General features: G+C 40.0%; 1 protein-coding gene and 1 pseudogene across 5 annotated transcripts in view; one reads left to right on the plus strand and one right to left on the minus strand.

Moving 5' to 3' along the window:
• INTS14 (integrator complex subunit 14) overlaps window positions 1-22,616 on the minus strand; it is a 35,563-nt gene that overhangs the window by 1,528 nt on the left and 11,419 nt on the right. For all 5 annotated transcript variants that reach the window (XM_025472442.3, XM_035708649.2, XM_025472443.3 and 2 more), the window contains 8 exons: window positions 20,983-21,138; window positions 20,087-20,205; window positions 18,812-18,954; window positions 15,960-16,052; window positions 14,683-14,827; window positions 13,203-13,336; window positions 3,698-3,816; window positions 1,072-1,137 (listed from right to left, as the gene is read on the minus strand). In XM_025472442.3, coding sequence (XP_025328227.2) covers window positions 1,072-1,137; window positions 3,698-3,816; window positions 13,203-13,336; window positions 14,683-14,827; window positions 15,960-16,052; window positions 18,812-18,954; window positions 20,087-20,205; window positions 20,983-21,138 — 975 coding nt within the window. The remainder of the gene's footprint in view (window positions 1-1,071; window positions 1,138-3,697; window positions 3,817-13,202; window positions 13,337-14,682; window positions 14,828-15,959; window positions 16,053-18,811; window positions 18,955-20,086; window positions 20,206-20,982; window positions 21,139-22,616) is intronic.
• Window positions 8,752-9,104, plus strand: LOC125754015 (60S ribosomal protein L36-like; annotated as a pseudogene).

The raw sequence follows: 22,616 nt of genomic DNA on the forward strand, positions 1-22,616 counted from the left end.
AGTTGCCTGGCTGAGGCCCTTCCACATCTGATAGTGGGATTGTATACAGCTGGAAGTGGGCTTTCTGACCATCTCGCTACTATCATCTGTTAGCAAGATTAAAGTTCAGCAGAAGGCCAAAGTAGGAGTACGCCTTCTTGAGTAGACAGTTGACAAATGTGTGCAGGCAAGAGAGGGACTACCCCCAAGGAGTGGTCACAAGGGGCCATGTACACTATGGGCTTCACGGGGAGGGAGGGCATGGCGGCCAAGCAGCTCTAGTTTGAACTCTGATTAAGGTTGCTCTTGCTTGATTTCACCAGCTTGCCACATAATTAGGTTTGAAGACAACAGTGACATAAAGATAATGAGATAACACCCAAAGTAGCACGTATGTTCTCCGGAAGAGATGCTAGCCTGAGGGAGGCTGTGTGCAGCCGTGAACTATTAGCAGCTGGGCCGCAACTGACAACACCGCATACTGTCACACACCACTTAATTTCATTTCAACCAAACACTAGATGGAAAAGGAAGAAACAAGGTGTTTCCTTAAATGCACCCCCAACTCCACTCACTAGTTATAACTTTATTCCCTCTGCCAATAGTTCTGGATTAGTTAGGCAGGTTTCCGGAGGGCCATCGTTATCCAATTCATAAAAGTACAATTTTAGTAGTCCTTCCTGGAAGCAGCTTCTTGGGTGGGTAAGAATGTTCTGGGAAATCACCATCCCAGGAGGTCATCCTGGTTGCCTGGGGTTGGACTAGATACTCATATGAGAGTGATGAGGAGAGTTCAGGGCTGGCCCACAGGTTCTTCTGACTTCTTCAGTCACTCACAGCAGCACCAATAAAGAGGAGCCCTTGTGCACAAAATCAGGTCACTTAAATACTTCCAATTCTTGGACTTTAGGGCAGTGGTGGACCTATCACTTCTACTGACTTTATCAATGAAAACACTGAGGCATAAGCCAAATATTTCTAACTGCTGTCCATGTTCACTCTGCTATCACATTCTCCGACAATTGAGAACCATTTATTTTTGGCACACATCCCAGAGCCCACCCTCTTCCACTATAATTCGGATAGTCTCACCTTATAGAATGTCTGTGTTTTTTCAGGTAGTTTCCTTGCATTTCTTAAAATCTTCTGTACATCTGTCTATCAAAGGTAAAAAGATTTCAACAGTAAGATTTTGCAGTCAACGGGGAAAGAATACAAAAGAATGGCTCTAAATGTTTAGAGAAATGAAAATGGGAACAGAGGTACAGTGTCAGCGGATCCCTTCTGAGTTAATGTCACTATTCTATTCAAATTAGTAAAGGACCTCTCTCCTTCAAAATGTTTGATGATAATAAATCCCCTAGTGACAGAAATGAACTTGTCCCACAAAAATACATCCAATTAAACCCATCCATCTATAGCCAACTGCTTTTTTGGCCAGGGTGCCAAGACCATTCAATGGGGGAAGGAACAGTCCCTTCAACAGATGGTGCCAGGACAGTTGGATATCCACACGTAAAAGAATGAAGCTGGACTCTTCATACCATGTACAAAAAAAAAAAAAAATAGTTCAGAGACCTAAATGCAAGAGTTAAAACTACAAAAACTCTTAGAAGAAAACATAGGTGTAACTCTTCATGACCTGGGATTGGTAATGACTTCTAAGTTATGACAATAGCATAGCAACAAAAGAAAATTTTTGGCAAATGTTCTTAGCAGCATTATTCACAACAGCCAAAAGGTGGAAACAATCTGAATGTTCATCAACTGAATGAATGGGTAAAGAAATGTGGCCATCATAAAGAATGAAGTAGTGATCTATGTTACAACATGTCTGAATGTTGAAAACATTATGTTAAGTGAAGGAACCCAAAGACAAAAAGTCACATACTTTATGATGCTACTTATTTATTAAAGATTCGATTTGAAAGAGTGAGTGAGTGAGAGACAGCACAAGCCAGGAGGAAAGGCAGAGGGAGATTCCAATGTGGAGCTCGATCCCAGGACCCTGGGATCATGACCTGAGCTGAAGGTAGACACTTAACCAACTGAGCCACACAGGCACCTCTATATGATGCTGTTTATATGAAATATCTAGAATAGGGCAAATCCATAGAGTCAAGAAGCAGATTAATGGTTGCCAAGGGCTGGGGGAAGTTAGGAATGTAGAGTGACTTGCTTAATGGGTACAAGGTTTCCTCCTGAGGTGATGAAAATGTTCTAGAACTACATAGTGATGATGGTTGTATAACATTATGATTGTACTAAATGCCACTGAACTGTATACTTTAAAACGGCTGAAATGATCACTTTTATGTGTTTTTCACGATAAAAAAATACACCCAGACCAAAACAAAATTTAAAAATAATTTAAGAAGGGATCCCTGGGTGGCGCAGCGGTTTGGCGCCTGCCTTTGGCCCAGGGCGCGATCCTGGAGACCCGGGATCGAATCCCACATTGGGCTCCCGGTGCATGGAGCCTGCTTCTCCCTCTGCCTATGTCTCTGCCTTTCTCTCTCTGTGACTATCATAAATAAATAAAAAAACTTAAAAAAATAAAATAAAAAAAATAATTTAAGAAAAATTCAGCTTTCCTTCTGACAGGGAAGTACTAGGGTCAGGGATGATAGGAAAGAGAGAATCTGATTTGCCAACAAAGCCCCATCCTCTTAGCCATGGCAGGATGAGTTCAGTTTCTGTGGTAAGGGGGCTACAAGAAACCGTGCCATCAACAGAAGCTACTTCCCTTATTAGATGACCTAACCTCTTCTTGTTTGGCTTAGGTTGGACTCATTGGAGGAATAAAGAAAAAAAAATGGTGCTCAAATGAGAAAAAAGACTCTAAAAAGGGGCACCTGGATGGCTCAGTTGGTTAAGAGGCTGCCTTCAGTTCAGGTCATGATCCCAGGGGCCTGGGATGGAGCCCTGCATCAGGGGCTCGGGGGAGCCTGCTTCTCTCTCTCTCTGCCCCATCCCCCCAACCCATGCTCGCTCTCACTGGAATGCTCTCTCTCAAATAAGTAAAAATCTTTTTCTTAAAAGGCTCAAAAAGTAATTTTTAAAAATAGGTAGAAATGACTGTAAGTCAGTGGAAGGAGAAATATCACTGAGTACTTTGCTTGAAAGCAGCATACCTTGATAACAGCGTAACTTAGTTTTCTATAAAGATGTTTTTATGCAATTAAGGTGTAATGCCACTTGCTTGGGTTCTATATGGGGACAGAAGAAATAACCCAACAAAGATTTTTACATCCTCTTAAAACTGCTGTTAAAGATAAAAGCCATTATGTCAAGGCCTCACCATGTCAAAAATTTTACACTGAAAATGCCAGGAAAATGTGTCTCTCTAGAATTGACATGCTTCCTTTTATCAGACAAGAAAAATCATATAACCCTACATGTAGTTTTCCTGACCCAGGTAGCAGGAAGCTGAGAGCCAAATTGCTCAAATACAATTATCATTTCCCCTTGGGTTCCTGGCACAACTGGTCTCCCCTCTTGCTCTAGGTTTTGTGCTGCTCTAAATTTTTAAGAAGTGATTTTGCTGTATACGTGTTTTACTGTAGGCCACCTCAAATTCTTTTTGGAAATAATGACAAACATTGGAAGTAAATGAATTACTAAGTATCAAATGAAAGGAAAATCAAATCAGATGTCTGCCTGCCTGCAGAATTCCTCCCCCTGCCCCAGCAGGAAGCAACGTGAATGGTCATGTTACCTGCAGGCCACTGGGTTTGATCCAGACAGTCACATTCTGGGCATAACTGCGTTTGTTTTTGGGCTGCAGGGGGAATGGGCTCTTATTGTCATCCTCTCCATAAGGATTTTCTTTAGCATCTTAAAAGAAAAAGACATTCTTGAAATGACATCTGGTAAAACATAATCAATTACATTTCCAATTAGGCTAGCTCTTCAAATCATTCAATCTTCTACATCCTGTTATTTCCTTAATTAAGAAAATCCATTCACTTCCCTCAGGTTAGGGAACCAGTTCTCAACAGAAAGCCACTGATGCAGGAGACTAAACAATCAACTGAGGCCCATGTAGGTGAAAAAACAAATTAATGTTTTTGAATAGACATACTTCACTTACCTGCTTTATGAACTGAGGTCAGAAAGAATAAAACCATTACATGCGATGATTCTAAAGTATATATTTAAAAAAATTCATAAACACACATAATACAATTCTATGTAGTCTAGTCCAGTGCTTTCCAACAGAATTTTCTACAATGATCAAATGGTAGTCACTGGTCCATGCGGCCACTGAACACTTAACTTGTGGCTAGAGTGACTGAGGAACTGAATTTTAAATTTTACTCATTTTAACTTAAATAGCCTCAGGTATCTAGTGGTGACAGGACTGGACAGCATAAGTCTAAACAGAGAAAATTCCAGAGGAAAATTTTATGTAGTTACATTAGGAAAAGGGCAAGAGAAGAATTACTTTCTTGGTGAAAATACATCCCATGTATCATGGCATATTAGTTATTGCTTTCAAAGATTTAAAGCCAGGTTTTTGTTTTTTTTTAAGCCATGTGAATAAGGTTTTCTGTTTTTCTGCTTCCTGAGCCAATGAAACTTTGCCACTTATATCTACTGGCTAATTTTATCCTGATCACTACCACCTTCTGGGGTAGACAGAGCTGGATCATTTCCCCAACAAGTTTAGGGAGCTTAAATCCCTTGCCCAAATATTCATGTGTGCAACTAGAATTAACCCAGTTTCTCTGAGGCAGAAGCTCTCTAACCCCAATTTGGCCACTAATTTAAATGTTTTCTACTGGCGCCTCCTCCCAGCCCCTCCAAAAGTATCAGCCCAGCTTTCCAGACATATTTCCACAAATACTTGCACATATATAAACCTTTTTTAGCCAGGCCAAGATCCCAACAGTCCTTCTCCATGCACCACGTTTATTTCCAACTTTCCTGTCACTATTTCTGTTATTTCCCTTGCCTGGAGTGCTCCATTCTCTCATCCACTTATTCCCTTACTTACTTGCTCACTCATTAGCTGTACTAAGTCCCCACTAGCAGCAAGCACTCCACTAGAAGTATGGATGGAGAAGATTTTTTTCTGGACTCAAGGAACTTACAGAATAAAGAATATGTATTAAGTTCCAAACACTTTATATATACACCTTGTTTCCTTACAGCAACTCTAGTGGGGGGTAGATATTATTGGTCCCATGAAAGATGGGAACTGAGGCTCAGAGAGGTTGGATGTTCACAGGCTTCACAGTCACTCAGTGGGGCCTGCTTGCAAAGGCAATGCTTTTTCTACCACTCAACGCCACTGTTCCTCACATACCCAAACTCACTTATATTCCAGGTCCAGATCTTATCCTACCTTCTCCATCAAGTTGTCCTAAGTGTTCCTGGCACACAGTACTTTCTCTAGACCCTTTTCTACTATAGCACTCAGTATCAGTATCAAACTTTTCAACATCTAACCCCAGTCTATCTTGTATTGTCTCTAGTTATTTGGAGCCTATATGTGGTAACTGGCTTGACAGACAAAAAATACTGCATTTATGAAAAAAGAACAGGAGATCTTAGACATAAGAGGTATGATAGCAGAAATTTTTAAAACTTGCAAGATAAAGCTGAAGATAATTTACAGAAATTAGAACAAAAAGAAGAAAATGGGTGGAAAATAATTTTTTTTTAAGATTTTATTTATTTATTCATGATAGTCACAGAGAGAGAGAGAGAGAGAGAGGCAGAGGCAGAGGCACAGGCAGAGAGGGAGAAGCAGGCTCCATATAGGGAGCCCGACATGGGATTCAATCCCGGGTCTCCAGGATCGCGTCCTGGGCCAAAGGCAGGCGCCAAACCGCTGCGCCACCCAGGGATCCCGGAAAATAAGAAAATTATACAAAAATTGTAAACAGATGTTTTGGAAAGGGAGAACAAAGAAAACAGAGAGGGGAAAATAAAAAACACGATTCACATTCCCAGGACTGAAGAACATAAACTGCCAGGTGGAAAGGCCCAGTGAATGCCCAGCATGATGAATGAAGAGACTAACAACTAAGTACATCATTCTGAAAATCCAGAACACGAGGACACAAAGAAAACGCCTCTGGGAGAGCAGAGGAAATACAGATCCAGGTCAAAAAACTGGCAGCATGGGATTAGACTCTCAGTAGCAACACAGGAAGCCAGAAAAGAAAAACAGAACTATGCATCAAAACTCTAAGGTAATGTGATTCCCAGCCCAGCACTCAAAACCCAACTGAACTATCAATACAGATATTTCCAAATATACAAGATTTCAAATACCTATGTCCCATGTACCCTTTTCTCAGGTGGAGTCACAAAACAGGAAAGCCACAGGAGAGATGGGAAGGAAAGCCTAAAGAACCAACAGTCTACTTAAGAAAAAAGAGGAAGGGAAAGGACTCTAAGGGGAAAAAAAGAAGACTGACAAAAATGCCTGAAGAAAGTATTTTACTTAGGGGGGAATTATGGCAAGTATATAGAAAAGAGCAAAGAAGAGCAAAGACACAAAAGAAAGTAAAGAGAAGGCCATGAGAGAGCCCAGAGGGGAGGGCTGGGTGCCCTCCTCTGCTGCTGGTCACCCCCACAGCCTGCTTGCCCCGCTCTTTCCTGGAGTCTCTGAGGAACCTCAGTGTCTTCCAATACAGCCTTCCTTTTAACGGAAGTTAGAAGACAGCTGACCTTTGAACAACATGGTTCTAAACCGTATAGGTCTACTAATACACAAAACTTTTCCCATAAATACAAATACTGTAAATGTATTTTCTCTTTGTTAGGCTTTTTAAAATAATATTTTCTCTAGCTTTCTTGATTGTAAGAATGCAGCATATAATACATATAACATACAAAATATCTGTTCATCAACTGTTTGTTATTGGGTAAGGCTTATGGTCAACAGTAGTCCCTTACTAGTTAAGTTGTGGGAGAGTTAAAAGTCATAACCCCCACATTATTCAGGAGTCAACTGCACATTTATCTTGCCTGCTAGAAAAAAGAAAAAAATGTCTTAAAAAAATAATAACTGGTGCAGAGAACAAAGAGTTGCAAAACAAAATGTAACTCAGTGTACCACATGGCTTAGTCATAAATAATGTTCACATCATCTAACAAGGACAGAATACTGCTTTACCCAAAAAAGAACACTGTAACCACACTGGAAGGATAGAGAAGGGAAAAATGTGCTTCTTGGGTGGGTGGGTGGGGATGGTGAAGCTAACAGAGCTAAGCAGTCAACATTAAAAAATAAAAAAGGACATTTAAAATGGAAAAAAACCTCAATACTTATATTATTTATAAGTATAAATACCAAAACAAAACCTCCCACAATTAGAAGTTGTAAGTGGTTGTTTCTAGGAACAGAATGAGAAGTAGGAGGGATAGCTATAAACAACCATACTGTTTTGCATGCCTTGGTTTGACTAAAAATAAATAATACATACAAGTTCTTTGACATTGGCCATGGAAAAATTTTTCTAGGTATGTCTCTTCAAGCAAGGGAAACGAAAGCAAAGTAAAGTTACTGGGAGGGAGTACATTAAAATATAAACCTTTTGCAGTCAAGAAAATCATCAACACAACAAAAAGGCAACCGATTGAATGGAAGAAGACATTTGTAAATGATATATCCAGTAAGCAGTTAACATCCAAAATATCTCAAGAGCTTCTACAATTCAGTACCAGAAAAACAAATAATACAATTAAAAAATAGGCAGAGGACCTGAATAGACATTTTTTGGGAGACATGCAAATGGCCAGCAGACACATGAAAAGATGCTCAACATCACTGATCATCAAGGAAATGCAAATTAAAACCATAACGCAGTATCACCTTATACCTGACAGAATGACTAAAATAAAAAACAAAAAATAGAGATGCCTGGATGGCTTAGTCAATTAAACGTTAGACTCCTGGTTTTGGCTCAGATCGTGATTGTGGGATCGAGCCCTGTGTTGGGCTCCGTGCTCAGAGAGAAGTCAGCTTGAAAGACTCTCTCCCTCTGCCCTACCCTCACATATACACACACACACACACACACACACACACACACATCTCTCTCTAAAATAAATAAATAAATCTTTAAAAACAATCAAACAAAAACAAAAAATGAGTATTGACCAGGATGTGAAGAAAAAGAAACCTCTGGTTCCTTGAGCAATGTTGGTGGAAATACAAATTAGTGCAGTCACTGTGGAAAACAGTATGGAGGTCCCTCAAAAAATTAAAATAGAATTACTATGTATGATTCATTAATTCCACTACTGGGTATTTACCAAAGAAAATGAAAACACTAATTTGAAAAGATATATGCACCTCTATATTTACTGCAGCAGTTATTTACAACAGCCAAGGTATGGAAGCAACCCAAGAATCCATCTATAGAAGGATGGAAAAAGATAAGGCGTGTGTATTTATCTACACAATGGGATATTATTCAGCCATAAAAAAGAATGAGATCTTGCCATTTGTAACAATATGGTGCTAAGTGAAATAAGTCAGAAAGACAAATCCCACACAACTTCTCATATGTATAATTTCAGAAACAAAAGAAATAAAGAAAGAGACAAAAAACAGACTCTTAAGCAGAGAGAACTGGTGGTTGCCAGATAGGAGGTATGTGGGAAGATGGGTGAAAGAGATAAAGGGGATTAAGCACAAGTAATGTATAGAATCGCTGAATCATTATATCCTATACCTGAAACTAACACAGTGTGTTAATTATACTTCAATTAAAAAAAAAAAAAAAGAAAAAACCTGGGGGGGCAGCAGCCATGGCTCTGTGCTACCCTACGGCCATGGACGTCAACGAGGACCACAAGATTGGCTAAGAATATCAGTGACCACAGCCGCTACCATGGGCGCCTCACCAAGCATATCAAGTCTGCGCAGGACATGATCCTCTTGGATCATGTGAGGCTTCGCTCCATACGAGCAGTGTGCCATGGAGCTGCTCAAGGTCTCCAAGGACAAGTTCACCAAGAGAAGGGTGGGGACACACATTTGTGCCAAAAGGAAAAGAGAAGAGCTAAGCAATGTCCTGGCAGGCAGGAGGAAAGTGGGAGTCAAGAAGGACTTCACTCCCTCCCCTGTCTGTAATAAAGCCTGTTTTATTCTAACTTCATAAGACTGTCTCCAGAATTAAATGAGATTACACATTTCATTGTGTCTAGCACAGTGCCTGGTACAAAGTTAAATTCAATAAAATGTAGCTTTATTCTCTTAATTTGAAAAAAAAGAACAGACCCTGAGGCAGGAAAAAATGAATAAGGGGCAAAGTAAAAAGCAGTTCAAACCTGAATGAAAAATATGTGTAACAAACCAAGCACTGCTAGATTGGAAACTAGATTAGAAAGGAATCTGAATGTTACACTTCAGATTATGGACAAGTAATCTGTGTGAAAAATGTCACAACAGTCTAGGTCAGGGATCAACAAACTTTTCCTGCAAAGGGGCCAGACAATAAATATTTTAGTTTATGGGTTATATGGTTTCTGTTGCAACTACCCGACTCTGCCCCAAAGCAGGAAAGCAGCCCTAGATAAGACATACCTAAATGAGTATGACTGTGTAATGAAACTTTACATTAAAGCTTTATTTACAAAATAAACAGTGGGCTAGTTTGGCCAGCGGCATTGGTTAGCTGGCCTTTGATCTAAATGAAAGGTAAAAAAAAAAAAGCCAAAACAGGGCAAGAGCAGGGCAAATGATAAGGCAGAATGAATTTAGGATTGCTACAGAGACCAGGAGGTAAGGAATCTCTACAACCTAATACCCACAGCTTCCTCTGCCCTGTGCTCTCCAGTTACTGCCTTACTTTTCTCTTCTTGTGGCAAACCTGTCATGGTCGTTTCCTCATCTTAGACACACTCCTCAACTTGCCTCCTAGCTAACCATGGACCTAAGTTACCCAAAAATCTCCTGTAGGGATGAAATGACTCTTGATTCATAGTGTCCTCTTCATTCCTCCTGGTTCTATTCCTTCCTAAAACTCTTTACAACACTCATTCTGCAGTCTCTTTTAGATTAAGTTCTCAAGGGACTAATCCTCCTGTTGGCCTCCCTTCAAAAGAAATAAAATCCTTACATAATTTAAAGACTTTTCTTCAAATCAGGAACACATCTTCAGCAGGGATATTTTTGGCAGAAGTCCTTTTGCCTTGGGTTGTCATTATATTTACTCTGGAGGATGCACCATGGGTTTCATTGCTTCAAAAAGAGTTTTTTGGTGCATTATTTGGTTTTGGAGAGTCCTACTTCAGAATGGGTAGTGTCAATCTGCATGGTGCACAACTTGGGCTTCAAATTCTCATGGGAGCCTTTTTTTTTTTTTAATATGTAGAAAAACAGGTAGAAACAATGGGTAGAATTTTTTTAATTAATTAATTAATTAATTAATTTATGATAGTCATCAGAGAGAGAGAGAGAGAGGCAGAGACACAGGCAGAGGGAGAAGCAGGCTCCATGCACCGGGAGCCTGATGTGGGATTCGATCCCGGGTCTCCAGGATCGCGTCTTGGGCCAAAGGCAGGCGCCAAACCGCTGCGCCACCCAGGGATCCCTGGGTAGAATTTTTCTTGTCAACATCTCACCGAGGGAACAGATCTTCCACATTCCTAGCTTTACTCAGAGATTTCAGTTCTTTGTCTTGTTTGGAACCAAAATCATATCTCTTTTCCTGTGTGAACTTTAAAATGCCAGGCCCTGTATCCTACCCCAAGAGCTGGCCAACTACGGCCTGCTGCCTCTTTTTGAGTTAAAAATGGTTTTTATATTTTTAAATAGTTGGGGGAAAAATCGAAAGAATAAGATTTCATGACATGTGAAAATTATACGAAATTCAAATTCTGGTGTCCATAAAGAATATTTTATTGGAAGAGGTCACTCCCATTCATTTACGTATTGTGCTAAAATGGCAGTGTTTAGCAGTTAAGACAGAGATCATATGGCTTGCAAAAACTAAAATATTTACTATCTGGCCCTTTATTGATACAGCTTACTGCCTAGCTTCTAGGGTCTATACTCAGTCAAAATCTTTTCTAGGCTTCAGTGGCAAAGGCATCCTTCAGGCTAAACTGACATGCACATGTGCAGTAGACAGGGTATGCAGGCCACATATAATACATCTGTATGAGACACTGTACTTTTTTCTTGAATCTTTTTATTCTCTTGGCTTCTGTGACATCACTTTCTTCTACTTTTCCTTCTGCCTATTCCCTTCTCATTTTCATTTATTAGCACCCTTTCCACTATCACCAGTAGTTACTCTTTTCTAAGGATTTGGTCCTTGGGTCTCTTTTTTTCTTCCTGAGGCAAGGGCTTCTTAATGTGTGGTTATGGATCACCTGGATCATAAGCACTTGGGTAATATTAGAACTTCAAGTTCTTGGGCCGGAATCCAGACCTACTGAATCAGAATCTCTGTAAGTGGGGCCCAGGGAACAATTTTTAAAGGAGTTCCTCTGTTTTGTTTTTTGTACATAAGAATTCAAATGTGTGAAGCACTGCCCTAAACAATTGCCCTCATTCTCACCATTTTAACTATCAGCAGTATGCTTATAACTAAAAATTATATATCCAACTCTGTCCTCTTTGCAGAACTCCTATAGGAACTATCTCTAGGCACCTCTACCTAAATCTCACAGGCATAAATTCAACATGCACAGAAGATGTCTTTCCAAATCTACTCTTCTTCCTCTGTTCTCTGCTCCCATTAACAATATCACCTTTCTCCCTGCAGCCCAAGTCAGAAACCTGGTATCATCCTCAAGACCTCCATTTCCTTTATCCTCATCCAAACACTGTTGATTCTGCTTCCTGAATATCTTTTCCATGGATCTCCATCCTCTCTATTCCCAGCCACTGTTCATTCTGGCTCTCATCTTTGTATCTTCAGGACTATCACAGTAGACTTCTAACTATGGGATGCCTTTACCTTTCCAAATCCACACTCCACAGAATTATCTTTTATTTTTTTTTAATATTTTATTTATTTACTTATCTGAGAGACAGCGTGCATACATGAGCAGAGGAGGAACAGACAGAGAGGGAGAGAGAATGTCAAGTAGAGTCCTCACTGAGTATGGAACCTAATGCGGGGCTTGATCTCACAACAGCCCGGAGATCATGGCCTAAGCATGAATCAGATGCTTAACCAACTGAGCCACCCAGGTGTGCCCAGAATTATCTTTCTAAACTCAAATTTATTAGCTCCAACTTGAATTTCAGCCATATTACACAACTCCAGGAGGCACCAGTACCCAGAATACAAACTCTCCTACAATGTCTCTCCTCTGTGAAGATTTCCCTTAGTCCTCTAGGCAGAGCTGATCATCTAGGCCAACTCTGATCTTATACCAGTCTGTTTATTATTCCATTTTCTACTGGACTTTGAGCAACTCTGGCTAACTTTTATCCCCTAAAAGGTTGCTTGGTAGATGTTCCTGATATTGAATTGGGTCCAAATGAGTCAAGGATGACTCTACAGGTGGAGCCTGAGTACCTAGGAATACTTAGGTCTCAATTAGATGGGGCAGGAAAGTCAGAAAAAGGAACAGTTTAGGAGAGAAGAGTTAAGAGACTACAGTTTCTGTAACAAACATGCTGTGAGCTGCTTGGTACTACAGCAGAATATCCAGGTGGACAGGTCTAACTGGGAACTGGAAATATGACATGCAAGTTCCAAGGAGAGATCAAGTAGGACCAGAGTCATACATGTGGGGGAGTTTGAAGCTATGATGGTTGATGAAATAACCAAGAGAGAATAATCCAAGAGAAGATGGCAAAGAAAATCATGAGGCAAGAGGAAGATAAGATGATAAGAAAAAGCAAAGGTGCCAAAGGAAAAAGTATATCAGGAGAATGCAATGTTAGGAAAGCCAAGGGAAAACACTTTCAAGATGGGGGTTAAATCATCTAGAAATGACTAGGGTTACCTGAATTGAAAATAGTATACTGAAGAAAAAAATGTTTATGGACAGTAACTTTCCCCTGTAGGCAGTCAGAGCATTTATGTTTACTTAAAGCAACCTAGTCGGTTTCCCCAAGGTAAAGTTAAAGTTCAGACATAACAGTCTGCTGGGGTTCTCCATGCACATACCCAGCATTAGAGACCACAGCACATCCATCCAGAGATCACACAGCTCTCTGACTACACAGTCAGAGCCATTCAGAATAGCAGAGAGAAAACAAAGTCAAGATAAGTAAAATCTGATCTGGGTTATACCTGAAATAGGACCCAATTGTGCCATTTTCCCTAGCCATGGGAGAGGTTCTGGGCCAGGCTCAAAGAGAGACATCATGAGGTTTGATTTCTTCTTGCTGTCAGCTTGGGAGTAGAGCATTCCATGCCATTCAGGACTAGATGGAGAGAAGATGGAAGATCAGAAGAACGTCAAGCCTGGGACTATAAAGTTAAGTGAATGTCAAGCCTGGGACTATAAAGTTAAGTAAGTCTAGCCAGTGTTTTTCTTGAGAGACAGGGACTTCAACTTTGCAATCAGGTGTTTTTACTAAAACCAAATCCTAAAACTGAAAATGCATACTGCTGCCCCCTAATGTTGCCATTCCTCTGGGAAATGTATTATTTTTCAGTTAGGTAGATATGGAAATCAAAAGTAATCTTAAAAAAGAAAAAAAAATCACAAGGGCAACAAATAGCTACAGAGGTTGGGAAGAGTAAGGGTTGTGACCTATGTTTCAGCTGCTTCCATGAGTCATTCACAGCAGCACCAACACAGAGCAGCATTTCTAACAAAGGGCACAAAGCCATCACCCAGCTCTATTGCTGCTTCTCAAAGGGCCCCAGGGAATTCTCATATTCAGAGCAGTACAAGTAGCTTGGGTACCAAGAAATACAGTAAACTAATACCTAATAAGAATTGCACTCTTCTTTTTGGACCAGGTAATTTTAACTCAAGTAGAAATGGAACTTCATCTGAGTACTCCTAACCTCTTCATCTTCTATACCAGTCAAACCCAGGTGATAGCCAGAAGATGATCAGTCACCTCTTCTTTCCTAACAATAGGTATTCTAGAAAGGGAAGCATATGGTTTTGCAAATTTCAAGACTGTAGCAAAAGTAAAAGCTAGAAAGATGTTTCCCACAGGGATGGGTTAGCAGTGTTCATGAACATGGGCTCTGGAGTCAGAATGCAAGTAAGAACCCTTGCTCTTTCATTTAGGTGCTGTGTGACCTTTAGCAAGTTCCTTGACCTCCCTAAGCCTCAGTTTCTCACCTATACAACAAGGATAATGCTGACACCCCCTGTACAGTGTTGTTGTAAGGGATTACATGAATTAACGTATGTAAAGTGACTAGAGGAGTGCCTGGCACATGGTAAAATGTTCAATTAATGTTCTTGGAATCCTATTTCATTTAGTTCCACCTCCTCATCTTATAGCTGAGGAGCCTGTGAATACTGCGTAAGATCCCACAGCAACTGTTACAACTGAATCCAGATTTCCTAGATAGAATAGAAAAGAAAAAAACAGAAAAAAGGATATAATATAAAAGCAATAGAATTTAAAGGCTCACTCTGTACTTATTCTAGGGGATGATTTAAAGAGCAGTTTAGAAGGTGATGTTAGGTGGGAAGGGTATGGCCAAGAGAGGAAAAAGGTGATGAGGAAAAGTCTGGGAAATACTTCACTTTGTACACTGATTCTTCTCCCTCATTCAACCAAAGGTAAAGAAAGTTTCTTACCCTAATTGAACTATTGCCACCATTCCTTCCACTTTTAGGCTGCCATGGAGCAGGACACAAAAGTTGGGTATTTTGCCTGCAATTTGATTGGCTGAATTTTCATCTTCGTTGTCATCAGTTATGCCAGTACCCACCTCATCACCTTCTGTGAAAACAGGTCAGACTAAGATTAGCTACAAAAACCTCAAATTCCAATTATACTCCTGGCTATTTCTATCCTTGGGAGGAGAGTATTCGATTATAAAGTCATATTATAACAAGTAAGAAAAACTCCTATTCATAGGTTTTCCTATGTCCATATAAAAATCAATTTTCACATATTATATGAATTGCATTTATATAAAACATCCAGAACAGGCAAACTTATAGAAACAGAAAAGACATTTAGTGGTTACCTGGGGCTGAGGATGATGGGAAGCTAGAGATTGACAGCTAAAGGGTTTCTTTTATGGTAGTGAAATTGAAACAGCAGAAACAGTCTTGCAGTATATTAGGCAACACTCCATTTTTTAAATATTCAATCCAATAACTATTCCTTTCTCCTAATTCTGCAAAATGGACTATCATACTATCAATTATATACTTAAAAAAATTTTTTTTATTGGAGTTCAATTTGCCAACATATAGCAGAACACCCAGTGCTCATCCCACCAAGTGCCCGCCTCATTGCCCATCACCCAGTCACCCCAACCCCCCACCCACTTCCTCTTCCACTACCCCTTGTTCGTTTCCCAGAGTTAGGTGTCTCACGTTTTGTCACCCTCATTGATATTTTCGCTCATTTTCTCTCCTTTCCCTTTATTCCCTTTCACTAATTTTTATATTCCCCAAATGAATGAGACCATATAATGTCTGTCCTTTTCCAATTGACTTATTTCACTCAGCATAATACCCTCCAGGTCCCTCCACGTCGAAGCAAATAGTGGGTGGGTATTGTCATTTCTAATGGCTGAGTAATATTCCATTGTATACATATACAGCTTCTTTATCCATTCATCTTTTGATGGACACCGAGGCTCCTTCCACAGTTTGGCTACTGTGGACATTACTGCTATAAACATCAGGGTGCAGGTGTCCTGGCGTTTCACTACATCTGTATCTTTGGGGTAAATTCCCAGCAGTGCAATTGCTGGGTCGTAGGGCAGGTCTATTTTGAACTCTTTGAGGAACCTCCGCACAGTTTTCCAGAGTGGCTGTACCTCAACTACATACATTTAAGAGTAACTTTAGATCATAAGATGCTTCATCTGTATCACTGGAATAACAAGAGAACTCACCTTTGTTAAGTGCTATTGGTAGGACCAGATGTCTGGACAGAACTGGGGGACTTGAAATATCAGCTATATCAATAAATCCCACTATTTCCAAATCTGAAAAGAAATGAATCAACACAGAATTAGTTAATGTATAGGTAAGTACATTTTTTTTCTATGTACTAGGTTCACGTGAGGAATTCAGATGTGACTAGGAAGGTTTTAGAAGTTTCTCTGGCTGACTCATAATTTGCATTTTATTTATTTTATTTTATTTTTTTAAAGATTTTATTTATTTATTCATGAGAGACAGAGAAAGAGGCAGAGACACAGGCAGAGGGAGAAGCAGGCTCCATGCTCTCAAGCAGCCCGACGTGGGACTCGATCCCTGGTCTTCAGGATCACACCCTGGGCTGAAGGCAGGCACTAAACTGGTGAGCCACCTGGGCTGCCCCTGAGCCACGGGGGCTGCCCCATAATTTGCATTTTAAATGGCTCAGGAAATAAGAATAACTGCCTTTCATTAATTATTTAAGTTTTAAGACAAATCAGCTAGATTTTTTTTTTATAGGCTAGGTCCCCAGCCAAGGCAAAAGCTTAAAGATCTAATCCCTGTTTCGTCAAGGATCTTCAGGTCAGCAGGGGGCATCATAGTCAAGCACTTCCACCACTCCATCCTTGCAGGAGATGCAGCCATCCAAGGCAGAGGGTATGGCTATCATTTTTTTTTTTTAATTTTTATTTATTCATGATAGGCACACAGTGAGAGAGAGAGAGGCAGAGACACAGGCAGAGGGAGAAGCAGGCTCCATGCACCAGGAGCCTGACGTGGGATTCGATCCTGGATCTCCAGGATCGCGCCCTGGGCCAAAGGCAGGCGCCAAACCGCTGCGCCACCCAGGGATCCCGGGTATGGCTATCATTAAAAACATTTCCATTAAACAACAACAACAACAATAACAAACCATTTCCATGAGAAAGAAATACATTCTCTATAAGCCCAAGGTAGCAGTTCGTTTTAAAGATGTGTTTATTTATTCATGAGAGACACAGAGAGAGACAGTGGGGCAGAGACATAGGCAGAGGGAGAAGCAGGCTCCTCGCAGGAGCCTGATGCAGGACTTGATCCCGGATCCCGGGATCATGACCTGAGCGAAAGGCAGCCGCCCAACGGCTGAGCCACCCGGCTGTCCCTCCAAGGTAGTTGTTGGAAACCTAATAGGTAAAAAAATAAGTCTTATCCCCAAGTACTTTTTAAAAGTTTACTTTTTGATTATATAAATAGTAGAAAAACTTAGAAAACATAAAAAATTGTAAAGAAGAAAAATAAAGTCACTCATTATTCACCATCAAAGGAAACATCTATTAATATTTTATTGAATTGCTTTTCAGTCTTTCTTCCAGGCACAGACATACTTCTATTCTCAAAACAAAAAAAAAAAAATCAGGGTCATGGTGAATACATTGTACTTCTAATACGTCAGGAAATCTGCTTCTTGGAGATTTGCTGCCATTACCTTCTTTGGCTGAATAACAAATAAGTCAGCATAAGCAGTATGTATTTTTCATTTGAGTAACAAAAGGCCTGCATTTTAAAGTGGCTTAAATATAAGCTATGACAAAGATCTTGGAAAAGACCTACTCAAAGTTATTTTATCAAAAAAAGGATGAGGGTGTTATGATATATGTTGGCAAATTGAACTCCAATAAAAAAAAAAAAGAAAAAAGGGTGGGAAGGAAGTGGAATCTAGTTGGTTTGAAGGCAAAAAAACTTTGGCACAGCTTAACATACTGCAGTAGTCACCATGAAAGAGATGCATACCCTATTTCCAAGATAGCCAGGAGCAGAAAAAATAAAAAGTTTCTGCAGAGCCCTTCACTCTCTGACTCCTTCAAATCTGTACACCCATGAATGAAATGAACATTTACTGTGCACCTCATTTCAATCATTGGTTGACTAGAAATTTACCTAGTAAACATTTATAAGTATCAGAGCTGTGCTAATAAGCACTGAAGGTACAACAGTGTCCAAAACAGTGACAGCTGAATGTGTGCCCACAACTCAAGGGGTCTGCCCACCAAATGAATACGATTCTTTTCTCCATTTTTCCTTGTTTTGTTTTTTTCTTTTTTTTTTTTAAGATTTTATTTATTTATTCATAGAGACACAGTGAGAGAATGAGAGGCAGAGACACAGGCAGAGGGAGAAGCAGGCTCCATGCAGAGAGCCTGACGTGGGACTCGATATAGGGTCTTCAGGATCACGCCCGCTGCGCCACTGGGGCTGCCCTCCATTTTTCTTGTGACTTCTGACAGCACCTCCAGCACAAACCAGGTAAAAGCAGTAGCACGTCTCTTTTAGTCAAAATACAAGCAGGAGGGCTAGAGGGGTACAGTATATCAGAACACAGACCTCAGACAGACCATGACTCATCTAGAGATTCCACTCTCCTTAGCCAACCAAAATGAGAGGAAGTGACTCGTACAGGATCACACAGGAAGAATCACAGAGCCAAGCCTAGAAGCTAGCTCTTCATAGATGATCTCAATTATGATACTAATCAATCTTAGTATCTCTATTAAGAATTACCTCAAGGATTTCATGGCTAGTGAATCTAGTCATGAATTCCAATTCTAGTAATTTGTGGCTATTGTTATCTAAGACTGGAGATTAACTCATGACCTATGAAAGACCACCGGCCTGCCACCCTTTGGTCAATGCTTCCTCCCATCCAAAATGCATATACTGGTGATGACAACAGCACCCTAGTATCAGAATTTACTTTTTTTTTCAACCCTCCTGTATAGAGAAGTCAGAAATTACAAAAAAGTAAAGATAACAAAAGAACCAAGCAGGAAGTTAAAAAACACATTACCTGTGTTGATGACTTTAGGAATGGGATCGATTTCCTCATCTACAACAAAAGGCTCTGGTCTGGGGAACACCTGCACATCAGCGGTTAGGTGGCCACACTTGAGAATAGCATGGAAAGGTGTATACGCCAGATCTATTAGTTTTCTAGAATATGATGAATAATTGTTATAAGAAGAATAATATGATACATATCATTTTTCTCAAGGAATTTTTTTCTTTTTTCTTTTTTTTTTTTTTAAAGATTTTATTTTTTTTTAATTATGATAGTCACAGAGAGAGAGAGAGAGAGGCAGAGACACAGGCAGATGGAGAAGCAGGCTCCATGCACCGGGAGCCCGATGTGGGATTCGATCCCGGGTCTCCAGGATCGCGCCCTGGGCCAAAGTCAGGCGCCAAACCGCTGCGCCACCCAGGGATCCCAATTTTTTTCTTTTTTAAAAGATATTTCTCTGTCAAATTGCTATGAGTTCTCATACACTTTTTCTCATTCCATTTTTTTTTTAAGATTTTATTTATTTATTTGACAGAGAGAGAGCGAGTATAAGTAGGGGGAGCAGCAGGCAGAGGGAGAGAGAAGCAGGCTCTTGGTGGAGCAGGGAACCCAACTCGGCATCTGATTTAGGCAGACACTTAAATGACTGAGACACCTGGGTAGCCCTTGAGGAATTTTTTCAAGATGCTAAGTTTATTTTCTCTTTGAGTCGACTCCAAAACTATGATCTGACCATTTATAAAACAGAACAAAACCTGACATTTTTGGTGAGGAAATTTTTTTTTCTTTTAAAGATTTTATTTATTTATTCATGAGAGACACTGAGAGAGAGGCAAAGACATAGGCAGAGGGAGAAAGAAATAGGCTCCTTGTGGGGAGCCTGATACAGGACTCGATCCTAGGACCCTGGGATCATGACCTGAGCCAAAGGCAGACATTCAACCACTGAGCCACCCAGGTGCCCCTGGTGAGGAAACTTCAATTCTGAAAAGCTCAAAAGCAAGTTAATCTTTTGAAACTGCTATTATAAGAGAGTCAACATCTGTAGGCATTACTGATTTAGTCATGCTTAATTTAAAAGGGAATGAACTTTTAAAAAATCACTACTACCAATCATTTTACCTGAAAATTGTGCAACTTGGGGAAAATGACAACAATTAGAAACAGTGGTGGAATAGATATGATAGCTGAATATCAAATTATAATAACAGATTGTAAGAAGGCAAAAAAGCAAAAAAAAAAAAAAAAAAAAAAAAGGCAAAAAAGCTCTAAGTATATACTCACCCAAACATAGACTGTACATTTTTCAAGCACAGGGGACCATCAATAGTAAAAATCTGCCCTTCACCATTGTTTAAATCTATGAGACGTTCAAGGCAATCCAAGGAATCAGTGCTCTGAAGCTACAAAACAAAACAGATGACCCTTTTAAAGTGGCATACAATGCCAGATTATTATCAGCACACCAAGGTCACACCTGTCACAATAACACAGGCAATAAATAACATGGATGATTTTTTTTTACAACCTGAGATGGAAACAATTTTGTTTCAAGGCTACCAAGAGGAATGTTATATAATACGATACCAGTAGAGCTATTTCATTCAGAAGTAATTTTGCAAAGATTCTCAGAGGTGACCACAGTTGGTATTTACATGGTATCTTCATTCCAAAGTGTTTCTAACATCTTTTGGGTGAAAACCATCATTACCTACATCTTACAGATAGAAAAACTGAGGTGAACAAAGGTTAAATAACTTTCCCAAATAAATGGGAAAACCAGGAAGTAGAGTTTAGTAAAACACGTATCAGAGAAACATTACTTTACCAAAAAAGTCCAAGCACATTTCTGTCGACATTTCCAGTGGAATGGACATAAGAATTCCCAAATGAGGGAAATGTCTAAGACCAAAAAGAACATTTTAACTCATGCATTTGAAGAATCTTTGTGGGAAGCAGGATGGATAACAATTCCAGCCAGCTATGTTTCTAGAGATGGACAACACTCTGAATCTTCAAAGAGCATTTGAGACCTAAAGTCCTTCCAAATTTAGTGACTAGTCTCAGCTGAAACCAATGGAGTTTAATGCTATAGTATATACAATATAATACTAATAGAATATACTGAAAAATAAAGTCCTAAAATGTATCTAATCAAACTAAAAAGAACTCAGTATTACCTCCTCCAAATTTGCCATGCACATGATGTATAACTTAGATGGGAAAGGGAAAGGTAGTGGAAACCTGTTGCTCTCGCTTCGTTGATTGTGAGTAGCTAGGGAATGCCGCAGTGATCCTCTACCAATGCCAAGACAGCCATCTGTCACCAGAACAACCTGTTGGCAGGGAGGGGAGGTTTGTACATGAAATAACATATTTAAATATGTTACTTAAAACGGTCTCATTTTAAAGCTGTCTCATAAAAAATAAATAAAGCTGTCTCATTTAACAACATTTTCATTTCTCCTTAATGGCATTTACACGGAAAAACCCACCTTTGCAGGGAGATAAGCAACGAGGTGAATAAATCTCAAAAACATTTTCTCAAGTGAAAGACTACATCATGATTCTGTTTTTGTATCAAATTCTAGAAGAGGCACAACAAAGCTACGATAAATCAAACGAGCTGTGGGGCTTAGGGGGATACTGACTCGAAAGGGGGAGGTGAGGAAACTTTGTTGGGTAATGGAAATGTTCTAGATCTTAATTGAAGTGGTGGTCACATAGGTGTATACATCTGTCAAAACTCAGTGAACCGGGGGATCCCTGGATGGCTCAACAGTTTAGCGCCTGCCTTCAGCCCAGGGCATGATCCTGGAGTCCCGGGATTGAGTCATCGAGTCCCATGTCGGGCTCCCTGCATGGAGCCTGCTTCTTCCTCTGCCTGTGTCTCTGCCTCTGCCCCCCCCTCTCTCTCTCTCTCATGAATAAATAAATACATAAAATCTTAAAAAAAAAGAAAAAACAACTCCGTGAACTGTATACTTGAGATCTATGCATTTTGCTGTATTTTATCTAATTAAACCTTAAAAATAGTACCTACCCATGAACACTTAAAATCATAATCAATTCTTACCTAATTGCATTAAAACTAGAACCCTATCTCTTAGAGTTGGCACCTAAGGCACTTGGTGTCAAAAATGACATGAGGATCTATTTTACAAGTGACCCCAGGATTTATAAGCACAGAAATCCATATAAGCACAGAAATCCAAACCTTGACACGAATTTTCAAAGATGACAAACTCCGTCCTTGGTGAATTAAAATGACAACTGCTGGGGATCCCTGGGTGGCTCAGTGGTTTAGTGCCTGCCTTCAGTCTAGGGCATGATCCTGGAGTCCTGGGATGGAGTCCCGCATCGGGCTCCCTGCATGGAGCCTGCTTCTCCCTCTGCCTGTGTCTCTGCCTCTCTCTCTGTGTCTCTCATGAATAAATAAATAAAATCTTAAAAAAAATAAAAAATAAAATGACAACTGCTTTAAAAATATATTTACAGGGATGCCTGGGTGTCTCAGTGGTTGAATGTCTGCCTTCAGCTCAGAGCGTGACCCCAGAGTCCTGGGATTGATCAAGTCCTACAGTGGGCTCCTCTTCATTAGCCTACTTCTCCCTCTGCCTTTGTCTCTGCCTCTCTCTGTGTCTCTCATGAATAAATAAGTAAAACCTTTAAAAAAAATAAAATAAAAATGTATTTATAGGGGTGCCTGGGTGGCTCAGTCGGTTAAGTATCTGACTCTTGTTTTCAGCTCAGGGCATGATTTCAGGAATGGGAGATGGAGCTCCATCTGGTTCTGCACTGGGTATGGAGCCTG

This window comes from Canis lupus, chromosome 30 (assembly GCF_003254725.2).
Source record: "Canis lupus dingo isolate Sandy chromosome 30, ASM325472v2, whole genome shotgun sequence".
In the NCBI taxonomy this organism is placed as follows: Eukaryota; Metazoa; Chordata; class Mammalia; order Carnivora; family Canidae; genus Canis; species Canis lupus.